This window comes from Mixophyes fleayi, chromosome 4, assembly GCF_038048845.1.
Source record: "Mixophyes fleayi isolate aMixFle1 chromosome 4, aMixFle1.hap1, whole genome shotgun sequence".
Taxonomy (NCBI): Eukaryota; Metazoa; Chordata; class Amphibia; order Anura; family Limnodynastidae; genus Mixophyes; species Mixophyes fleayi.
The window spans coordinates 295,194,860-295,219,910 of NC_134405.1; the positions used below are offsets into that span (position 1 = coordinate 295,194,860).

At 38.5% G+C, this 25,051-nt stretch overlaps 1 protein-coding gene across 1 annotated transcript in view; it reads right to left on the reverse strand.

Annotated features, from left to right (window-relative positions):
• Window positions 1–24,827, reverse strand: part of CAMLG (calcium modulating ligand) — a 32,509-nt gene extending 7,682 nt beyond the window's left edge. Inside the window, exons 1-3 of the mRNA XM_075209849.1 lie at window positions 24,574–24,827; window positions 16,250–16,674; window positions 6,966–7,031 (exon numbers count right to left, since the gene is read on the reverse strand). Coding sequence (XP_075065950.1) covers window positions 6,966–7,031; window positions 16,250–16,674; window positions 24,574–24,724 — 642 coding nt within the window. The 5' untranslated portion in view covers window positions 24,725–24,827. The remainder of the gene's footprint in view (window positions 1–6,965; window positions 7,032–16,249; window positions 16,675–24,573) is intronic.
• Window positions 24,828–25,051: the final 224 nt, after the last annotated feature.

The following is a 25,051-nucleotide window of genomic DNA, read 5'->3' on the forward strand; positions in this document are numbered from 1 at the left end:
CCCATCATGATAGGTTTCTTGTGCGACACCTTCGTAATGAGACACCTTTTTATAGGCCATCGGTTGTGGCTGAACCAGCTGGCAGGATTGCTTTCTAATTACTGATAGATTTCAGCTGGTGTCTTGGCTTACCATGCCTTTCTTCATGTGTAAAATACTTTTTCCCTGTGTCATTTCACATCATTACACAAAACTTCTGGACATCTATGGTTTGATTTATTTGCATGTATGGATTGCAAGGGTTGTTCCTGACATTTGGTGTAAATTTCATTATAGGAGCCATATTAAATATATATTTACTGAGAAAAATGTTGGTGTTCAATACTTATTTCATCCGCTGTATAATAAAGGTGCTTACCCTGACTGCATCCTTGGGACTGTTTATCCTCCATATTTGCCTATTATGGTTGTTTGGTACACAACCTGTGGATCTCCAGTTATATACAATGCCCCACTCCTGTTTTTTGCAATATATTCAGATATTCAGCATTCACCACATGTGTGGGATGTCACAATGTCAATTCCCAGAAAGTTTTCCTTTAGACACAGAGATAAGAAAGCAGCCACCATTGCTGTAGGAGGAGGCACCAATGGCAAAAGTATCACCAGGGTAGAGAAGATGCCCTATGTTATGCAGCTATACTAGCTGCTGGAAGATGCAAGCTCCCATGGAGGGCGTCACTCCTTGAGTAGGCCAGTCCCGCCACCTATGCACTGTTAAACTCAAGTGCAACCACCAGACTTTTAGGAGGAGCAAACTCCTATCCTCCTGCTCCTTCTGGCCATGAAAGTAGGTAAGGGAGAAAAACAATAAACCTGAACTGCCTGACTCTTCTAAAAGGAGAGGAGAGAAGACACAGGAAGGAGGGAGGCGTAGCCCTATATACTCTCCGGGTGTGTCTTCTTTCCTGTCCTGACTCTTGTGCAAATTAACCCCATAGTGTATGCTGCCATGGAGGAGGAAGAGGAAAATAATATGGCCGAACACATATCTATTGTGTTTTTGCAATTGTTCGGGATAGAGGTAGAGGGTGATAAGCGGGGATGGGATTAGTTTCACCTTGGTGAATTTCTGCTAATAGAAAAGTAGGAGGTTGTGTGACATTCTTAAGGGCGGTATTTGGCTAGCTCAGCACAGTCCGATCATGCACCTGCTGTAGTGCGATCACATATGATTAGCTACTGATCTGATATTTATGGGAGATGTTTGTAAACTTTCATGGCTGGCTGAACTCTGATAGGAGAACCACACTTTTTCAGGCTTTTCAGGTTTGAGAGGCTTTCTATATTTTCTGTTATATGACCTGCACTATAGACTATTAGACAAAGTTAGTCAGCATAATGGTATTTACTATATATGATTGTGCTATACCATTTTAGTATATACAGGAGTATGTACAATTAGTCAGTGTGCATATTGTGTGTATATATGGTTACATGCTTCTGTTTATTCATTTTTATTATTTGGCAATTAGTTTGCATGTGTGAGCCAAAATGTATGCTTTACTCATAGGTGTATTTAAAGGGGGTGTATTTCTAAATAATTGATCATTAGTGGGTCCTTAAATACTGGCTTGTTTTCATTATGTATATAGCAGCCCTTGATAAGGTGTCACAAGAGAACCAAAACAGCTGTTGAGTATTTTATGACATACACTATCATGAGCTTTGTTCCATCAGTACCAGCAAGAGATGAGTATATTTTGAAATAATTATGTTTCTTAACTATCTTTTTTGACTTGCTGCTATATATAATATAATGGAACAGGTTCGTTTTTGGACTTTGAAAGGAAATAATAAAGTTTATTTTTATACTGAGTGGCAGTTTACAGTCCTGTCTGGACAGGAATTTATGTGCAATTTATTGAACCTGGCACCCACTATTAAGTTTTTGGAGGTGATGTGCAGTATGTCTAATATCTAATATCTAATATATTTATTTTTTAAAACACACATACACACACCACTGGGTATAGATACCTGTACCTTTAGAGTTGAGAGGGTGAGATGTATGCCAAGGCCCATCCTGAAGATGCTATAATATGTATAATAGCAGATGAAGCAGTATAGACATGATAAACCTCTTCCAAATGTTAAAATAGACCCCCTACAGTTCTTTTTTTTGCCTGTAGAAGTGTGTCAATCACTTTCTCTGAAAAGCCTTTATTATTTGGGAGCAATGACTGCCCTATCTCCATGCCATCAAAGATAGCCCATCAAGATTTGGATTAAGAATTGGGCCTTGGTGTAGGAGTTCTGGACAAAGAGTTAGAGGCCACGATTGTTACAGAAACAGCTCCCAAGCTACTGCAAACTATGAATGTTGTGACCAGAATGGAAGGCTTTCTATGACTTCTGATTTTTGCTTTTTGATCTTTTCAGGGTGCAAGCAATGTGAGGAAATAAAGGAAATACATACCCTAGTTAAAAGGTCTACAGGATTGCCAGAGCATCTATCCCCTCTATTCCTGGAACTTTGTGGAAAGATAATCTAGGCACTTCGGTGTTCCGTTTTGTCGCCATAATGTCAACTTGAGGGAGGCCGGACTTTCTTGTAAACAAATGGCATAATTCTTTATGCAGGGTTCACTTTCCTTGATGAACTTATTTTTGGCCAAGACAATCAGCTATAACAGTCTGGTTGCCTGCCACATGAACTGCTGAGAGTGACAGGTTTCTCTGTCCATGACTCGACTTTTGCTACATCTGCCACCATGGTCCTGCTCCTGGTATTTCCTTGGTGATTTATGAAGGCGACTACAGTCCTGTTGTTCGAACATATCCTGACACACTTTCCCTGTAAGAGTATGAAAGCACATCATTTCATTCCAAATTACCCACATTTCCAGAACATTTGTGTATAATTTGCTTTCATTCTGTGACCATGCACCCTGTGCTATTTTAGATAGGATATGAGCCCCACAGCCTGTAGTACTGAAGTCTGTTGTGAGTATTATCCAATCTGGTTCTGAAAGAGACACTACTAGTTCTCGGAGGTTTTTTTTCGACCACCAGTTGAGACTCCTTTGTGAATATTGTTAATCAGATGGGGTAATCTAGAAACATTTGTTTGCTACCCATAACTGGAGGATTTGCATGTGCCAGGGGAAACTTCCATTGGTGGAGGAAAGCACTTCAAGAATGCAAATGCCACTTCGTATTGCAGTTGCCAAGCCAAGGGCTGGATCTTGATGCATGAGGGGGCACAGAGAGTGGCTACTCTTTTGGTAGAGATACTTTGTTTTGTACAGAGTCTATTTGGACGCACCAAAATTTTATTTGCTGTGTTGGCAAAAGATGGATGTTTGCTTTCCAGCCATGTTCCTTTATAAAAGTTATCCTGAACTGAATCATGTGTTCCAAGTTCCAAACAGTAGGAGGTCATCCAGACAAATCCAAATTGTGAACCCATTTCCATAATTCTGTCACCATCATAATTAATACAGCGAAGGCCCTTCAGTATTTTGCCGGACAAAGGAAACACAGATGAACTAGAAGTGCTGTCCCAGGACACAGAACCTGATGAATTTCAGGTGAAAGTGATAAACTGCAATGACTATATGAAAGCAAGCATTATATGGATACTAGAAAACCCCCTTTGCTTACAGCAGTAAGAAATGAATTTATAGACTCCATATGGAAATGTCTTGCATGGACAAAGCGATTAAGTCTACTTAAATTCAGACCAGCATGAAAGCCCCTGAAGATTTTATGACCAGAAAAATCTAGAATAAAAGTCTGGGCTGGAGGAGCTCGAGACATCATTCAAGATTCCTGCAATGTTTATAGAGTTAGGTGTAAAGCTTCAAACTCAGCTGGAGCAGAAGGGATTCTGGATCAGACAAAGAAACTTACCCTGGGAACATGATGCAATTCTATATTATATCCTTTTCTGATAATGTCCAGAACCCATTGATGTTGAATAGAATTTGTCCAGCTTTCTTTATATTCTGTGGTTCTGCTGCCCACAGACGTTAGTGGGCACTGAACCAGTGCAAGGTCTTTTGACCCGATACCACTTTGTCTAGTGTACTGTCTCCCAGACTTATAATTTACATCTTTCAAGAGTTTGCAAGATGAGGAGGAAGGGAAAAACTCAACCCTGCGATCATGTGGCAGGAGATTCTGAATCACGGTGTCTAGGTTAAGTTACCAACTAACAGATTGGAGGACCTCCTCTGTCTGTTCCTTCATTGAGGTGTCATTCAATGCCCACAGTGCGCTCACAAGAGCATAGACCATCCTTTAAAAGGACACCAGTTTCAAATAAAATTCAAAGCTTCAAGCGTCCCCACATATGCTACTGACGGATACTACTGGTCCCCGAGATGCCAGCCCTGATCCTCAGTTTGCACCATCAGAGCTTTGCTGGGATCCTGAAGCAGGTAAGCCCTTACAAATTAGAAATGGAAATAAGGAACTGCGCTCAACCCCAACCCGGCAAGAGCAGCAATACTCAGGAAGCCCTTACAAATACAGAAAACAAAATACTGCTACCTGTTCATTTTATCCTCAGCTAGAGACAAAAAAAAAAACATGGGAAGACCTGGGAGTGTTTTTATTTTCTTAGCTCTACTTGAGTCTGGAAGTGACTAGCCCCTAGGTTCCCAAAGTGTACGCCGTGGCACTGTCACAGGGGTGGCGTGGCCAGGGGACAAAAAATAAAAAAAAAATAAAAAATAAATTACCAATCCGACGGCGCCCGGGACACAGCATCCTCCCACACGACATTCAGTGCCAAGCGGCAGAAGAGAGGATGCTGGGTCCCAGGCATTGCCAAATTAAGAAGAAAAGACAGAGGAAAGAAGGTCAAGTATGATAAGTAAAGAAACGGAGGGGAATAGTGATAGGAAATAGCAATGGAGGAGCAAAAGAATGAAGGAGGGGGCTGGGTGAGGATGCAGAGGGGGCACAGAGAGTGTGAATGATGATGCAGAGGGGGAACAGAGAGTGTGAATGATGATGCAGAGGGGGCACAGAGAGTGTGAATGATGATGCAGAGGGGGCAGAGAGTGTGAATGATGATGCAGAGGGGGCACAGAGAGTGTGAATGATGATGCAGAGGGGGCACAGAGAGTGTGAATGATGATGCAGAGGGGGCACAGAGAGTGTGAATGATGATGCAGAGGGGGCACAGAGAGTGTGAATGATGATGCAGAGGGGGCACAGAGAGTGTGAATGATGATGCAGGGGCACAGAGTGAGTTAGCTTTAAATTATTCTTTGACAGAAATATATTTGAAAACAATATATAAAAATATCATTTTACCTTGGATTTATGTGTATCTTTGCATACAACTAAATAAGTATTTCTGTCCTGACCTAAATACTTATTACGTTTTTTGACCCAACTAGTTATAAAACAGGACTGCTCAGTAATTATTTTAGAGGGGTGCCTTGAAAAAATTATGGAGACTCTAAGGGTGCCGCAAACTGCAGACGTCTGAGAACCACTGGACTAGCTCATTGTAATGGCTACCATATGAGATTGAAGAGGAAAAACAGGTAAATTCAGATTTTATTTCAAATATACCAGTCAAAAAAAAAAGTTTAGGTGGACACCTGCTTTTAAAGCTGTAATCAAACATGATGTTTAAAGAAAACCTGGTAAATATGAATCAGGTAGTCATTTTATAGGAGACCCTCCTATAACTTTGGTCTTCATTTGCAAAATATGTATGGAAAAGTTATGTGGCTGAACTTTGCATTTAAGCACTCAAGTTCATTTCCAGGAAGAGGGGGGGGGGGGGGTCACATGATCTGAATCAGACCACTCTCTCCAAGTACATGATGGCAGAGAAATGAGTTGAGCATGGAAATTGTGCTGTGAACGCATGCACACTGACAGGTGGGGCATTCCAAAGCCTCTCTGCTCACTAATCATGTCATGTAATTATTGTTACCAGGGTTGTCGCATGATATTTAGCAGCTTGCAGAGAAAAAGTTCAGGGAAAAATAGGCAACTATACATTTTCCAAAAGTTGACCAAAGTGATGTAAGAAATAAACAGTGCTTTAACAAACAAATGAAGCAGTTTTGTCTTAATGCCTTATTTTAAACTAAGCTTAAACGTGTTTGTTTGTAGTATATTAGTTGTATATAATCACGCAGAGTGCACTTGTGTGGCAGTATTACACATTTATATACTGCCTCTAAGTACTTGCCAAGTTAAGCCAATTAAGTGTTCCATCATACTTTATTATCATTTTGGCATGGAGGAGGAGGAGGAGATAAAAAACCCATAATCTGGAGCAAAAAGATCCCTAAGGGTAGCTACTCACAGGCAAGTTGTGGTACATTGCCATGTGTTTTGCTGACCTGCTGGTGGACACAGTGTTAAAGAATCTCAGAATGATGAACAGCAGTGCACTAGGAGAACCATACCGGAGTATATACTGTGATGTATTCCACCCATGAAGGACTAAAAAAATGAATGCACCCAGGATCTGTCCATTATAATAAGTCAGTAGCCTAAGTATTGGTAGTTCGATCTCCCACGATTTCTTGACTACAATTTTAAAGGGAAATTTACAATAAACCTAAAATTTAATAGCTCCAATTGTCTTTAAAGTTCAATTTGAAAAATATAGCACAATGTGCAATCACATATTGCACATAATATTGAGCAGGGACAGCTGGGAGTGTATCCCCAACAAATGGCTTTTAGACAGTTGAGCCAGATGTCCTGTCTTCACATCACATCCTGTGCTAAATAAGGTAGATAAAATGGAGGTCCAGTTATTTATATAATAATATTGACTTGTGTGGTAAGAAGAATATTCCTTTTTAAAAGGGAGAAACAATTTAAGATATTGTATTAAATTGTATTAACTACTTGCAAATGCGGCACAGGGTAACATTACAGTTAGTTGTACAACTGAAGGGTTTCAAAAGACAACTTCAATCCATGTAAGTACAGTATATATGTACAACACAACAAATTTTTAGAGAAAAAAAAGTTTTTACCTTTGGAAAATACTTGGACAATCCCATAAATACAAGTTGCAACGTGAGGAATGGAGCAAATATTGACTGTAAATAAAAATAAACAATTTACATGAAAAATTAAAAAAACAAACAAACTTATCTTTAGATAATCACACTTAAAAAGTTAAAAGTAATCTTAACCTTACTATTTTTTATACCATTGTACTTAAAAGGCAAAGTGTTTCTGTCAAAGCAACCCCTTACCTGTTTATGGTATGAGAGTTGTAACTGCCAGCTTGATTGGTTGAATTAATAGCACTGGGCCTTTTAATCATTGTGCACTTAGCTAGATGAAGCAGCTCTGGAGTGGACCCCATGCATAGCTGTCATTCTCTGTGGTGTGCAGTTCCCAAGCAAATTTCTTCTTCGGACGCCCTGGCAGCTCTAATAATTGCATTAACTATATAGTCAGCTGAGCAGAGGATGGAAAAGGAAACGCCTCAGAGGATATATAGTGTGACTCATTAGAGCCAAGTTCCAGTGGTCTTTCACAAGCTATACCTTTTAAATGGCTCACAAAAAGTATTATCTCTGGTGGCAATTACATCTGCCAGAAGAGTAGGAGAACTACATGCTTTATGGTGCAAAGAACCATTGATGAACATTTTTACAGATAAGTTAGTCCTGATGACAAATCTGGCTCTCTTACCTAAAGTAGTGTCTACCTTTAATATAAAATCAGATTATACTACTATCATTATGTTCAAGGCCAAGGAACAAAGAAGAAAAACTTTTACAAACGCTGAATGCTGCAATCTCTAAATCTAGAGAGAGCAAACATATTTATAAAGACTGATGAGGCTTTTGTCCTGCCTGCAAGAAAACGACAGGGCATGCTCCATCCAAAGATATTCTCACAAGATGGATCAGTGAAGTCATTGCACAGGTCTATAAGAAGAATGGTCTTGAAGTGCCTAGGATTAAACTAGAGCGATTTCAACCTCTTGGGCACACAGGGCTCAGGCTCAATGAGTGAAATCTCCAAAGCAGCATGGTGGTCAACATTTCACACCTTTACAAAACAATACCTGTTGGATGTCACATTGGCTAAGGATGCTCAGTTTGGAAGTTAAATCCTTCAAACTATAGATCAATAAAATGACCGCTTCAATTTTGGTGTCACTTATTTCTTGAGATCACCCTATGTTGTTATGGCTTTGGTACATACCATTTATTGCCAGGGAGTCAGAAGAGGAAATAAAATTATCAGATAAACATAATATGTTTGTCTCCTCAAAGTACTCAATGCAACCCCAATATTCCAACCCTTGTGGACTATTATATGCATCAAAAGCAGCTTAGGAAGTTACTCAAAGACACCTAGAGGGAGGAGGAGTAACACTATATATGCCCTCAGAGGTGTTTCCTTCTCCTGTCTCTGCTCATCCGACTACGGAGTTAACCCATTCATTAGAGCTGTCATGGAATCCATCAAGGAGACAAAAAAACACTTTGTTTACCAGTTTGAATGAACTCAAAGAATGATCAAGATGTATAGGTTAGAGATCAGAAGTATATTTTCTACCAAAGTTTATTTTTTTTAAATAAAAGTCTCACCAATTGGCACTACATTAGCAAGAAAAGTCTTGCATGTTCCAGACAAAGTATCCTGAATTTAGAATGGTAGAGTAAAAAAAATATTGTCTGGTATTGTAGTCCTCTTATTTGGTTGCTTCTGGTAGTCCGGTCAGATGGACACAGCTTAGTTTTAGCACATATGAGTTTCTTGCCATATTATACTTTCCTACAGCATGTAGGGTGGGATTTTTGCAATGTCAGCTTAACCTGATTTTTGTTATTTATGAATGCATAACAATTTTACTCTGCATATTGTTTTACTGTGTTTGGCAAGGATAGATAATAACTGAGGGTAGTAATAGATGTAGCAAGATTATATTTTTTTGCAATTGCATTACTCCATTGTTATGGAGTCCAGCAGTGAATAGGCAGATTGCTGGTCTGGAAGATGGATGCACTAGATCTAATTTATGATACAAGACAAATCAAATGCTTCCCTGGTTTGGAGACAAGAACAAAAAAAAAAAAAATGAAAGATAATGAGTTCATTATTCCATTTTGTTTATTCTGTAATGACAGTAGTGCCTTCATTTTATTTTAGCTTTATAGTGACATGAGTAGGGAATGACTGGTGTATTTTAGGCTAAATTACAAAGTTTAAAAAAAGATTTCCATCTACAGGTCACAGTGTGAAAGGGGGTCTGTGCAAAATCAATTAGACCCGGGACTTTGAGGGTTATTCCCATGTCAGTCCGGGTCAAATGCAGTATGAACAGTGCGACCCGGGTTTTTCAACCCAGGTCGAATATAAAGAAGCCGATTGGTGGATTAGGGACGCTGGAGGACGACGTCATTTCAATGCTGCAGAGAAGTGTGAAAGGAGCAAACATGACACACTGGCTAGATGACGAGGTGCAAGAGCTGTTGGCCGTTAGAGAGGAGGAGATCAGAAAACAGATCACAGGCACGGATAAGGATGCAACAGTGTACTATAATATATCAATAATACTAACACAGCATGGGATAAAGCACAGCCAGCAACAGGTGGTAAATAAATTGAAGTCCCTTCGCAAAAAATACTCAAAAGTGCATGACCACAACTGGAGAAAGAGTGGTGCTGGCTTCATGGAATAGCAATTTTATGATCAACGTAACTTAGTGTTCAGCAACTCTGCCCTGTCAAATCCCATCGCATTGTCATCAAGCTGCCGTGACGCTCAAAGTACTACAGCTGAAAGCAATGTGAAATAGGTATAATAAGACTTCTCTCAAATGCAAAAGTTAAAGAAAACTTATAGTAAGTTTTCCAAGACTAGGGGGATTACCATGTTTGCAAAGTTGGTTTTCACCGAGCACCTTTAAACTAAATAGTGTGACTTTTTCTGTTCTTTTTAAAGGATTTTAAACATCATTTGTATAAACAGTGTTGCACTGTTACGGTTTCTTTTCTTTTCTTGTATATCACATTTGCGATTCTGATTGGAGAAATAAAAGATCGTCAACAAAATTGAATAAATTTAAGATATTTATATTTTAATGTGTTATATGGATCCAATAAGATATATCCAGTGCTTAAAATTTTTCTTTATTTAATATAGTGTTCTGTGTGTTAAACTGGTGTATGCTTTATTTAGGATTTATTTGGGCTGCAGTTGATAGTGGAACACTGTAGGCACTTTATTATTTGCTTTTTCAGAAGAACTGACTGGTTTCTTTATATTATTAATAACGCAATCTTTAATTATTTCTTACTAAAAAAAAAAAATAGATGGGCAAACGAAAAAGAGGGGATTGCCATACCCTTCTGAAAAGCTGCGGATCTCTCTCTTTGTATTTACATATTTGAGCTCCTGTAACCGCCTACTTCTATTTTCTTCATTATTTTTGACCCCTTCTAATATGACAGGAGTATGTTGTTAGAGAAGCACAAAAACAAAAAAAGTTATATCATTTAGGCAACAATACAATCCAGCAAATCAAATGAGGGGATCAATTACCTTTCAAACCCAATCTTGGAATGTACAATAGTTTCCATGAAATTTTGCAATATTTCATCTTTTCCCATTTGGTTTTATCCATTTACTAAAATAATGTTGGAAAAAAGTTTTAAGAGTGATTGTCAAACCTCGTTGAATAGGTACTGATCTGCCAACGAGATTCTTCCCCATTTGCAGCATCTGGCTTAGCATAAAGGGGTGCCAGAAATACAAACATGAACCCAATGATTTCATTTTCAGAAATGTGTTCCTTCGTCTGGTGATCACAAATAAAAAAGGGCGTCGACTGTGTAAAAGGAAACACCCGTCTTTCAAACAAGAGTGTCCCTCTTATCTCTTAAGCAAGGTGGGGAAGTGGGCTTTTTGCTCTAGCGCTAAAAGCAAAAAAAAGTAATAAAAAGATTGTGTCACCTAATTAATTTCAGAGCTCTGTGGTGGTAATCTCTAAGCTACCCCAAACCCTTCTATCTTTATTTTCTGTTATTGCCTGCTGATAAGAAATGATTACCGTTCGAGGCCTAGGGCAGCAGGTTCACATTATAATGTGCTTAAGTGCTTAACAGATAGACTAACAAGGAGATGTATACTCTTCTCCCAAACAGATTTGAAACCAAAAGAAACAATATCAGACAGTTATAGAGATGAATTATTTATTCTCTAAATTGGAATCACTCTGTTTTTCCGAAACTAGACATTGGTGGGACTCTGTTACCCTGCAAAAATATATAGACACTGGTATTATACCAAGAGGACTACGAGTGTTTAAATCGTGTTCTTTTCAAGATGATGGCAGTTTTATTGGGGAATGGAATAGTGTCCTTGATAATTGCTCTTTCAGCCTTATGAGGCTGTTGGTTAAACATAGGAACACTAAGGTTGAGTCTACTCAATTAGAGATAGAAAAAAATACAAGAAGCTCTTCAAATGTTCGAGTCCTGTGAAGGCTATCAAAAACAAGATAATAAAATTAACAAGAGAATTATTGACTTTGAGAATTCCCTAATAACACGAAAAGACATGAAATTAAAAAGAGATAAGGAAGATTATGATAAAGATAGAGTGAGGACCTATAATAAAAAGTCGAGGAACCCTTTCATTGGGAGAAGAAAAGATTTAGAAAGTGGGAAAAAGTGGTCCTCTAAAGTTCCGAGATAGATCTTCGTCCCCTAGAAGGAGGAGACTATCCTCAGCGACCAGTAGAGAACAACCTCAGGGAGATAGATTCAGAAAGCAAACATATAGATCGGAAATCTCTCCAGTTCAATTATCAAAGAAGGGGTTCAGCTATGAAAATTCGAGTAGAGGTAGGGCTAGCCCTAGATACCCTAACCGCTCTCATTTGAATAAAGATGACAGAACTAAGGACCGCCCACAAGTTGAGTTTGAGGAAAAAGAATACCAATCTAGAGGATCCAGATATAGGATTTTAGACTCGTATGAGGAATTAGAGACACGACCGTATAATAGAACACCTTCCTCCAGGACACTTACTGCCTCTTTTTCAGGAAGAGGCCCCTCCCCAAATCATTACCATCAAGGAAGTCAAGGACAAAATCTATCCAAAAGATTAAGAGGAAGCGAACTAGAGGATCCAGGGGAGGGACCCTCAAATCAGGCCAAAAACATAAGAATAAACTAACTGGTAAAGGAATCTTTAATCTTTCATCTAAAGTTTTAACCCAATCGGAATTGAAATTACTTCAAAAAGGTCTGAAGTTCGCACCGACGAGTAAACCAAACTTATTTAATCTCTTTGTTGACCTCAATAGATTTGTACGGTCCTTGAGTAGGAAACGTTATTTTGCAAGTAAGGCAATTAAAAGAATGCCCAATGAGGCTCTTCCTATAATATTAGATAAGGAAGATGACTTAGCCCTTTCCTTTTTAGAGTCTCTGGAAGAAGAGAGTGGTAAGACTGAACATATGTCACCAGTAAATATATTTGATATTAATACTTCATCTAGGGTGGAGAAATTTAAGAGACAATCAAACTTTTACCCCCTTCAGTTTAAAGGACCTCTAATAGATAGCTTCTATAAGAAAACCATGGAAGACTTTAGAATTCTTTGTGAAAAATCGACTAAAGAACGTAACAAAGTTAACTTGTCTTCCTTAGATAAAAAAGCTCTCAAGGATTTAATTGCAGATCAGGGGATCATTATAAAACCAGCTGATAAGGAAGGGGGGGGGGGCTAGTCATACAAGATAGAGCAGATTACCGCAGAGAAGCTTTAAGACAATTAGAAGATCCTAATTTTTACACAAAGCTTAAAAGTGACCCTACTGTAGTATATCAACTAGCCTTAAAACATCTACTAGAAGATGCCCTTGAGGATGGTACAATTTTGAAAGATACTATGGGCTATATTTATAATCTGTATCCGGTAGTCCCCACTTACTACCATTTGCCAAAGATTCACAAGACCCCGATTGACCCGCCCAGGAGACCCATAATCTCGGGCATCGGGTCTTTAACAAGCAATCTCTCCTCCTTTGTAGACCATTACCTTCAGCCGATTGTCCTAACTCTAAAGTCCCATATTAAAGACACTACGAGTTTTTTGAGAATGATCCATGGTATGGTATAGTTTGGAAGCCAACTTATTACTTCCTCACATGTGATGTAGTGTCTTTATATTCAAACATTACGCATACTTTAGGTTTGAATACTATAAGTCATTTGCGGAAGTTGGTTTTCCTAGTTACATTTTGCATAAGGCATTTGATGAAGCCAAAAATCTACATAGACGCAGCCTTTTGGAAAACTCAAGCAAACGAGTTCCAGGGTACAGGTCTTTGGCCTTTGTCACCCAATATAATTGTTACACCAAACAAATTAAGCAAATTATTGATAAAAATGTGTCACTTTTGGAACTTGATGACTATATTGGGCATATGATTAAAGGAAAAAATATGGTGGTCTTTAGAAAATCAAGGAATTTAAAGGAGAAACTGGCCCCAAGTTTCTATAAAGGGGAAAATAAGAGCTCTGCTCTGGTTAAAATTGCACATGCTGAGAGATGGCTCAGCAGAGAAAAAGGTTTTTTCAAATGTGGAAAATCAAAATGCATATCATGCGTATATGCAGATTATAAAGCCTCGGATTTTACCTCCTTTATAACAGGGGAAAAATTTAATATTGAAAAAATCCTTGACTGTCAATCCACTTATGTAATTCATGTGATTAGCTGCAAGTGCGGGAAACAATACATTGGCCGCACTATTAGAACTTTGGGGGGTATGCTTCCTAGAGCACTACCGCAATATTTTGAGGAATATAAGATCACACTCCCTATTAGCTCACATTGATATGTGTCATGGTACCAAGCTGTCAGGTATATTAGTAAAAGCCATAGAACAAATTAATGTAACTAATATGGGGGGTTATAGGTTCAACTTACTGTGTAGACGTGAGACCTTTTGTATTTTTAAACTAAAAACCTTGTCTCCAAATGGCCTCAATGACTGTATAGGAGTTAAATAATTTATAATTTGTCGATGCGGGTTTACTTTTGTACCATCCTATAGACATAATTTTGTTAAACATTGCCTGATCGTTGCAGCGCTCTGTGGCACTGGGACAGAGGGTTCATACACTCCAGAAGCTAAGCAAGGATGAATGAGGCCAGCATCTGGATGGGGGACCTCCCGGGATATCAGCACGGGAAATTAGGTGATTAATGCTCAAATGTTTTTTCGTTTGGCGATTAATATTCTGAATAATTAGTTTTTTTTAGTGTTTGTGCTTTTTACTTGGTTGTTGAAGTTCTATCTATATGAGGAACATGGGTCGGCATGTATTTGAATCTGAAGTGTTATATATCTATGAAATGTTAATGCCAACTTGTTGCTTTAATATGCAAACTTTTATTAGTATTTTTATGTGCAGTATAAGTTTAAGATGCCAAGAGTGATTCTTTGGAAGATAATCTATAGACAGAGACCTTGTTATAAGATTCTGTTTAAATTTAGTGAGGTTCTGAGAGGTGTGTCAGCTCCGGAGTCAAGAAGTAGCTGAGCTTAACAAGGCTGATTACTCAAGACTGAGCATAATTAAGCTACCAATTGGAGATCCGGGGGTCAATTTAAATGTCGTGGACACCACTTCAGATCTATTCAGCTTCTGATGAAACGGCGCTAGCCGAGAAACGCGTCAAGATAATTCATTCTGATTATATTTTCTACCATTGGAGAGATAACCCCGGGGTTTGTTGAATAGTGCACACAAAGTTTTTTCTACAGACTGCGTTACGAAAGTCTTTGCAAGAAGTCTCGTTTGAGCTGCAAGCAAGAACAGACGATCTTTCCTATATTGGTTTGGTGAGCCCCACACAGGCTGTGGTTATTAAGAGGAAATTTCTGTCATTATATGCAGCACGCTGGGCACAGATACATATTACGGTTCATTCCATTGGACCTAAATATTACTCAGCTACAAGCGGGACTGTGTTGCTGGCAATAGGCATTATAGTGAGCCTATATAAACACTGTTAAATTGGCATGATTACTATGACATCTGAATAGAGTCTGCTGAAGAAATATTTTCCACTCAGCCGTCGCTAATTTACAGGTTGGACACATATGCACGAACAGTTGTAATCTACGTTTTAACCTGTATTTAGCTGAGGAATATATATACAAATTTTACTGTTTGTATGACTCGCTAGTTCACCATATGCCTTGTATTTGGATCTGCATGTCTGGACACTAGCTTTTGCTTAGTGTGAGAAAAAGTGAACAATACTATATTTTGATCTTTCAAGAGCAATCTGTACGACAGGAATATAGTCTATATAGTTACATCTGGTCTCCCGTTGTATATCCTCCGTGGTATAGATGTTTATAACAATATTGAATTTTTTATGTGACATATTTTATGTATTTTAATAAATTTACTGTTAAACGTGACCATTAGCGCCCCCTATCTAATTTTTTTATTACATTATAATGGGCCTGATCAAGTAAGTGGTATTAAGGAAATACACATACGTGCGTTCTGATGAGAATTCATTGTACAAACGCATATAGTACAACTAGTGCAATTGCAGCAAAAAAAAACAAACCACACACACGTATATGCGTATTTACGCTTACAGCGGACATATGTAAAGGACATTAATTACTACTGTATTCACATCATACCATATCTTAAGAAACACATTTGAATTTGAATAGGAGCGGAACTACGCAACAGTTGGATGCGCATTTAAAACATTAAGAATAATGACAGTTTGTGTTCCGATTTAAATCAGGTCCGATGTGTGCTCGCTCTGCCCTGGTGATGTTGCAGAATACCTAAAGATCACTGTGGGTAATAATTAATGTGTTATCATGTAACTCCTTAATTATAGGACAAGCGGGACTTGTACAAACACCCAGGGGTATATTTACTAAACTGTGGGTTTGAAATAGAGTTGCTGCCTACAGCAAACAATCACATTCTAGCTGCCATTTTGTAGAATGTAATATATAAAGAATAACTAGAATTGGTTGCTATAGACAACATCTTCGCTTTTTCAAATCCACAGTTTAGTAAATATACCCCTCAGTGTGCAAACAAGTATATTAAAGGACAGCAACATATTTTATGTCATGGACACTGATCCTGTACTAGTCAAGATGGCAAAGTTGGCACCACCATATTAATGCGAGACAAAGTTCCTAAATACGCTTGCACATACAACTACAGCAGAAATATGCAATGATCAATAATGAATATCAAATTCTTTAATATAGGAATACTCTTACCAGGGTTTTGCACACAAATATTCTGACTGCCACAGCTAGAATTGCACTTCCCACAAGCCTGAAAATACGGAAAGAGTCCAACTCATCAACACCATTGCCATTGTCAGGGGCTGGCTTCTCACCGTTGAGCTGGTTCCGAAGTTTCATGGCTTCATCAAATTTGGTTAAGTATTGGTTCAGGCCTTGTGGTGTAGGCTCTGAAATCACATCTGTTCTGTTTCGAAGTCCATTGCTGTCTTGCCTGATATCACCACTATTGCTGGAATCTGTTCTTTCTCCAGTGTATGTCTCCATGCCATCTGCACTGCCACAAGGGTGATCATTTGATGGGCTAGTCTCTCCGGCGAGAACAGTTCCTCTCTTAGACAAAGATGGCAAAAGTAAAGACTCTGGTTTATCAATTCGTTGAATTTTGAGTTCTTCAACTGGAGAAAATAAAAAAGGAAACATTGTACTATTGAGCAGAATGATGCAATAGTTACATGCTCTTATAAGAGTTAACCTATACAAATTGGGAACAAAGAAAATTTATATTAGAATAGACTGTTACCAGATTGGTCAGAGAGGAACTAACCTGTGATCAGACACACACGCTGAGCATGTTTAAATTTGGCTTACCAGAATGCCGGGGCATGCAAATGGCTTCAATTATGAGCATAGAGTGACCCAGCAGCACTCAGAGAAGGACAAAGGGCACTGTTCCCCAAGATATATGTGTCATAGCCCAATTTTTTTTAAAAACCTAATGAGAGACAGGATTAACAACGCTCAATTAAAAAAAAAAAAAAAAAAAATCACACACAAATGACAGAAAAGATAGAGCTGCAAATGATAGTATAAATATTAAAACAATTTATTCAAACAAAAACACATTAGACAGGTAAATGCTTCCGTTACAGAACAAAATCTCACATCAAGGAAACAAATCCCACATATTAATTACCAACAACATGAGATTCTTACTCCTTTATTTGCTCCACAGTCTTTACATCACTATTATTGTGGGACTTAGCAGAGAGAATCCTATCAAGTGGGTAATTAGTATGTGGGGTCTGTTGCCTCTATATGGAACATTGACTTGCACCTGAAATTAACTCTACTTATAACAGATTCTTTCTCCATTAGCGGATTGAACAGTATGGAATTCTGACCAACAAGTGACTGTTTTTCACCTATAACTTTTACATAGGTTACTCATATGCTTTTAGATTGTTTCTGTTAAGAAATACATTTACCTTTCAAATGTATTTTTTCTGAATAAATTGTTTCTATATTGATAATATTGTTGAGAGAGAGCGAGCGAGCAATCTTATTTTCTATTTTAGTATTGTATGCCCCAATTTTTAGACTCCATGAGGACCCAATGCATGGGGATTGTTGAGCCCTGCAACAATCAGTTATATATAACATGTTAGGTGCTCTGAAACAATATGTTTGCTTTAACCAACCCCTGTTCAGCAGTATTATTTTTTTCATAAGATTCAGAGTGCATCTCAACATCTTGTGACATGCAGTTCCTTTTTTCCACTAGAGGAGCTGCTGTTTGGAACTTTGTGTGCTTTACCTGCATCCCAAGCTTTATAATTCTGCTACTTGAACTGCTCACTGCTGGTTATTGATTGTTACTGCTCTAATCTCTAGCCTTACAAGCCTTTGTTCCAGTATCCTATCAGATAGTCACTCCATGTTCCTGATCCTGTCTGCTTCTTGTAGGACTTTGGCTTATTCGGTGTCTATAGCAACTTCCAGTTTTCCATCTATGCCGTTACCCTTACAGTACCAGTTGTATTAAAGTACCAGTATGTAAGTTTGATTCTCAGAGACTGCTTCATCTACATGCAAGTCTGTCAAGTTATTTTGTAAGCCAGTGTATTTCATATTCTTGCTTCACGTTTACAGTTTACCTGCACAGTGACTTTGGAACCTGTGATATTGTGGCTCTGCTATAATTTTGTTCCATATCCTGAACTGTTTGCTGTGCACTATTGTTTGCTGTGCGTTACTCTCCATCCTTTAAGGGTTCCGCTAAATTGCTTTCACATGTGTTGAGCATAATAAATCATCATTATCTCATCTATTTTTGACTCCTCTTCCAGTTGTTCAGTTAAACACACCATGACCAGCCTAACAGAGTTAGGACCTTCTGCATCTACACCGCACCTTCATGGCAGAACAATTAAACCAAGTTTGAACTCCATTGGACCCATGCCTGCTCTGTTAAGGTCTGACACAAAATTATTACAGACCGTGCAGATAGATATAATATGGCTTTGTGCTCAGGTGACAGCTCCTAACATTCATGCCTGAATTGCTAAAGCACTGTTCACCTACTACAACAATCATTCCTGATTTGACTGCTGTCTCAAGCCAGACACCTATACTACCCCAAGGAAATGGCCAATCAAGGGTCTAGGAGTATCTTCCTGTGCTGATGAACCAGTAGTGTCTGAGAGGGCTGCTTCCAGACCACAGTGCCTGAGAAGACAGAGTACTGTTCCCGAGAACCCATTCCTGTCGAAGGTGACTTCTGCCCAGTTGAGGCACCCTGTGGGGTCCACAGTCCAGCTACCTACAAAGTATTATGCTAATGAAATCCTACATGCATTATTTTGTTCCTGGGGATTTCAGCACAATCTACACTAAATTTTTGTAAATATTGTTCAGCAACTAGTTTTGCTTTATACCACTCAGCCTTGAAATCTTGAGGTAATTAATACCCCATTCATACTGCACCAAAATCCCGGGTTTTTGCCGGGGCGAGCTCAAACGACCCGGGTCTTGGTGCAGTATGAATGGTACAAATCAAAAATCCCGGGTCTTCAACTCGGGATTTATCGAGGGGTAATTCCCAAGTTGGACCCGGGTTGCCTGCACTATGAATGGTGCAACTCGGGTTTTTCAACCCAGGTTGCACAGAAAACAAGCTGATTGGCTGTCTGCCTGTCTCAGGAGGATGATGTCATCGGTGGGAGCCCGTGGATGGTGGAGTGCAGATCAAGCTGAAGCAGAATCGGAGTTTGTTGGAGAAAATTGCTTTTATTTCACTGAAAAAGTGTGTATTAACAGCAATTATGACACACTGGATGGAGGAAGAGGTGCGTGAGCTGCTGAATGTCAGAGGGGAGGAAGAAATTCGAAGGCAAGTGACTGGGACTGTGAAGGATGCCACAGTGTACTACAACATCGCCAAAATACTCACTCAACGTGGCATAAAGAGGACACAGCAACAAGTCCTGAACAAATTGAAGTCCCCGAGGAAGCAGTACACTAAAGTCCATGACCACAACAGGCGCAAAAGTGGCGCTGCAAGAATGGACTGGCCCTTTTATGACCAGTGCAATATGGTCTTTGGACATTATCCTCTGACAAATCCAATAGCACTGTCATCTTCTAGCAATGTGGATGCAGCTATACCAACACCACCAAAGAGCACACAGACAAGCGAGGCCGCAACGGTAATAATAGAAGATTCTATAGAAGACACCTCAGAACTGGAGTGCTCTGCAACAACAGATGACACCAACATTTCTTGTGACGAACTGAACCATTCACAGCCATTCTCTGCTGCACAAGTCATTACAGATACTTCGCAAGAAACGCAGCCAGAACCAGTGCCGGTGTCAGAGTCTACACCAGGTCCCAGTTTACGCTCCAACAGTAAGTATCTTTAATAATCTCACATAATAACCAACTATATATACATATCAATATATCTACATAATTGGGGGGGAAAAAAAAAACTGTATAAACATAACTGCCAAAAACAGAGAACTATATCAACAGAAATGCAAGCCAAATACCAATATATCTACATAACTTAAAAAAGAGAACTATATCAACAAAAAGCCCAAAAGACAAATATAATACACTCCAAAGTATTAAAACATTAACACGCATATGTTGCAGTGCAAAAACTACTGAGCAAGAGGGAGGAGGCCTCAAGCACATATCAGCTTACAACACTGTTTTTTTGTTCTGCCACATTATATATTCTAATGTATGTTTTACTGTGGGTTTTTTCTACGTACAGTTTACAACGTTCCTAAAAAACGCAAAAGGCCCAACAAAATGGAGCAAGCAACTAAAACAATGACAACTGTCATGATGGATCAACTGCAGGAGATGGAGAGCAACATGAGGGAACACGAGAATACACAACTGCAGCGTTTCATGGACAATGAGTGGGATCTCCAGGACTCTTTCCTCATGCAAATCATGAACATGCAGGAACGCGTGTTACGTGAAAATCGTGACTGTATGATGGGATTCATAGACAGACTCCTCTCACGGGTGCAGGCACCTCCTCAAAGTCCTTACTATTATGACAAACATTATCCTATGTACCAGCGGGGGCAACCTATGTTAAGCAACAATAACCCTCCAAACCGGGTACAGAATACACAACATGCTCAATCTATGGGTAACCCCAACATAGAATACCCACATGGTAACCAAACCACTCCACAACCAGAAATGCCACAATATCGGCAATTGCAATAATCATCTTTTATGGACAAATGTTTAACAGTTAATTGTTATCATGTATGTTACGTGTGATCTGGAAACACGCCGTTAGCTTCACATATTACGTGAAAAGCAAATTTGCACTTACTGTTTGGGCACATTTGTATCTTCTGTTAACTACTTGTGTATATATATATATTTTTTTCTACATGCAAGTAAGCACTTTTGTATTGTGTCATTTTATATTTTTGTGAAGAGACATATAAGGAAATATGTACAAAACAAAATACAATATGTGAAATAAACATTTTTTTTTTACTTTTACATTTGTGTGGTACATTCAAACAAGTGAGGTCAAGTTTTCAGCCAATGAAAACTGCTCTGGTGATGACTCCCACAAATTGCCAGGGCACAGACTTGTGCAGTATGAATGGGGTCAACCCGGGAAATTCCCGGGTCCGAGGTGCAGTATAAATGGTGTTTCTGAGCTGGGACGCTCCGAGCCCCGGCAAAAACCCGGCTTGAAAAACCCGGGATATTGCCGAGGCAGCAGTATGAAAGCGGTATTATGCAGGTTTATGTTTCATTTTCATGCAACTAATTAATTTCCTCTTCTGTCTTCTGCCCAACACATATTTTTTGAAGTTTCTTAGCTTGCTTCTTTACTACTTTATCAATCTCTTTCATAAAATTAGGTTCCAATATTTTGTGTGTGCAAGCATTGTATGACAGTCTACAAGTTGTTATCCTTTTGCTGATCTGCATTGTCCTTTATAGTTCACTTTCAGTTAGACTTCTGGCAGTTCAGTGTTTGTGTATTTCATATAGTTAACAGTTTTCCCCAAGATGTTCTGTTCCTTCTGTCACACATATTAGCACTGTATGTCCATAGGTTGGCGGTATCATTTTTGGTAAGGAATACACAGTTAGCCATTGTGGAATTTTATGTCACTTTATAGGTTTTACTATTTAGAGTTCTGTAAGTTTTGCTTTGTTCACTGTATCCTACCAAAATACCTTCTTTTTGCTCTGTCTCCCAATATGGACATTGTGTTCTTTATGGCTGTATTACTAATCCACAGCTCATAATATAAAGCCGTTATCAAGTCTGATGGTAGGTGACTTTGTAAGTCGGTTACTGCGATAAGTGTTTTCCACAGAATTTGTTTGAAAGATTGGTGAAGATTAGCAAACGTCAAGTATAGTCACAAGAGTGTGTTTATTTCTGCAACTTCATGTTGCAGTTCTTTTGCGTTCTATGCCCTGGTCCTTAAAATATAATTGAGCGTCTCTGTTTATATACTCACATATATTACCTTCTAGTATTGCAGGCCTTTACTGAAATTTAAGAGATGTTGCTATTTATACCTTCATTTTTTCCTAGAGACTCGCATGTGCTTCATTAGCTATGTATTCCTGTATCATGGGGCAGTCATCTACGATTATTTGTTTCACATCTACTATTCTCATAGGCCTGAACTATCATGATGTGTAACTCTGTACTTAATTTAGGGCGTCATACCCTTGTTGTTTTAAGGGTTTGCTTTAATTCATTTTGTGAGGTTATAGAGATAATCATGTGAAAAAGAAAGTACATCCGCTTTAATAATTATGTCCTGATATATAAAAACACAATCATCTAGTCCTCACCAAGCCTTAAAACATAAAAGCTAATCTTACAGATAACACATATTTTACTTTGCCACCATTAATAACAAAAAGTAAACCTTAAAAAAACCATGTATGAAAAACAAATTATAATGTAATTTGAGCAAGGACCTGTCAATCAAGCACACCATTATTTGATCATCAGGAAATGGTACAATTTCTATATAAAAGCAGAGCATCTGACAGTTTGGATTGGAGCATTCAGGCTTGCCTTAACACCACACCATGTAGGAAATGCATCTTCAGTGACTGAGATAAACAGCTGTTGCTGCTCCTCAGTCTATAAAGGGTTATAAGGCCATTTGCCAACAATTTGAAGGCCCTCATTCTATAGAACAAAAGGTTATTTACAAATGGAAAACACTGAAAAGAGTTACCAATCTAAGGAGTCAGCATCCCAGAAAATTAACCCAAAGATCAGAATGCAAGTCGCTGCAGTAAATCATAAAGAACACAAAAGCTATGTCCAGGGAACTACAGGCATCTGTTACCAAGGTAAATGTTAAATTTCAAAATTCTACCATCAGAAAAGACTGAACAAATATGGCTATTATGGAAAGATAGCCTTGAATGGGCCCTTTCTCGGAAAAATAAACACCAAAACACTGCAATATGAAACACGTTTAGAAAGTTGCATTTGAACTAAGCAATAGTCTTCTGAACAATGTCTCCTGGACACACAGGACCAAATAAGTTGATTGTAGTTTGTTCTTAATAAACATATTTCAAGATTACCAAACAAGCTTATCAAATTAAATTGTTATATCAAAAATCAAACATGATGGTGGATGATCAATTTTGGGTTGATTTGCAGGCACATAACCTAGATGCCTCACATTCACTAGGTCCACCACAAACTCCTCATTATAATAGAGTATTCTAGACGAAAATATGAGGATGTCTGACAACTGAAGCTTTTACCATGCAACAGGACAATGATCCTTAGCACATCAGCAAATCTACAACGGAGTGGCTGAAAAAGAAACTGCTCAGAATTTTGGAGTGACCAAGTCAAAGTCCTGGCCTCAAACCCATTGACATACTGTAGTGGGACTAAGAGAGCTATGCATAAAATAATGAAAAATAGTAGTGTTAAAAGAAGAAATAGGACAGAATTCCTCAAATATGAAGCAAGAAACTGATCACATCCCACAGAAAACCATTAATGCACATTATTAAAACTAAAAGGTGGTTCTACAAGCTACTGAATAATGGGAAGTACTTCATTTTTCACACATGACTTCAACATGGCTTATCCAGCTTAGATAAATATTGAGAAAAGTCAAATCTGTTATGGGTCAAACTAGATTTTCAAATTTAGGACTTAGGTATTTAGGACCAGATGATTGTTAATTACATCCCAATATAAAAACAAATATAAATTGTGTCTTATTTTCCTCTCTCTATATACATTATATAAAATTTGCCTAAATGTTTTGAAGTGCAAATGATTGCAAACCAATCTCCTGGGTTAAAGAAATGGTTCATGTATATCTTGCACATAAGCAGATTATGTTACTGCTTGGTTGACAATAACAAACTGGGAATGTTTACTGTAGCTAATTGACAAATTAGATGCAATGTGTTTTTTTCTTTTCTAATGCATGGGTAGCAAACACTCCAATTCATGGTGTTTTTTTCCCCAACAAACTGGAGAAGAATTCTTGGGTAGATCTCACAATACATAGTAAAGCCTTGCTTACAATACCATCTGATTTAACAGTTTTGCCTTGCCCATGCACATAAATCACAATATTTCTAGGTTAAATGCATCCCCATGATTTTTTTTTGTACCTTATGCTTTGCTAGAAATAGCTACACTAACGTTACAATAAATCACACGTCATTTCTGAAACTGCAAAATAGATACAAATTTATACTAAATGCTGAGTCAGCTTTAGCTCATTCTTAATCATGACAATGTAAGGACTGGGAGTTATACGATAAAGAACCCTTTCGTCATGCACTCATCACAGGATAAATGTTATTTGGGCTATATATACACATTAAATAAATCGTTCAGTAGTGCTAACAATCATATAGAAAAGATAAAAAACAAAAAATTATGAAAACCCCAAAAAAAAGCAAACACATTGTCATGCCTCGTGTGTGTATGATAGAGTGTCCATTAGAAACACAGCCTGACTCAAGCTGTCATATTTTTGAAAATAAAAATGTCTCCAGGGTCTCACCGCTGCTGGGGGGCTTGTGGATACCCATTATCCTATTCATCCTCTCCTCTGAATTAATCATCAGTTTCCTCCGCCGTATCTCTGCTCTCCTTTGAGAGGCTGTCATCTCCACGTCGGTAACCGACTCTCCGGGACTACCCGGTGTCTCCATGCCGTATAATATCCACTGACAACTCTATCCAACCTCCTCAGTCACCACCAGCACAATAAGCTGTTCACACAGCGCTGTCAGCTAGGCGGCGGCTCGTTCTGATGACGTCACGGACAGAGCATTGGCTCGTGCGATGCCGCCATCTTGTGATTGTCAACTATTTTTCTTAGGCTTAGCCACCACTGGTAAATTGATGTAAAATATGAAGTACGTTTTCGTTTATAGTAGTGTACGTTCTGTACTAAATGGCTTATTTGACATAGTATTCTGATCAGCGTGACTCAGAATAATTAATAGGTATATATATATATATATATATATATATAT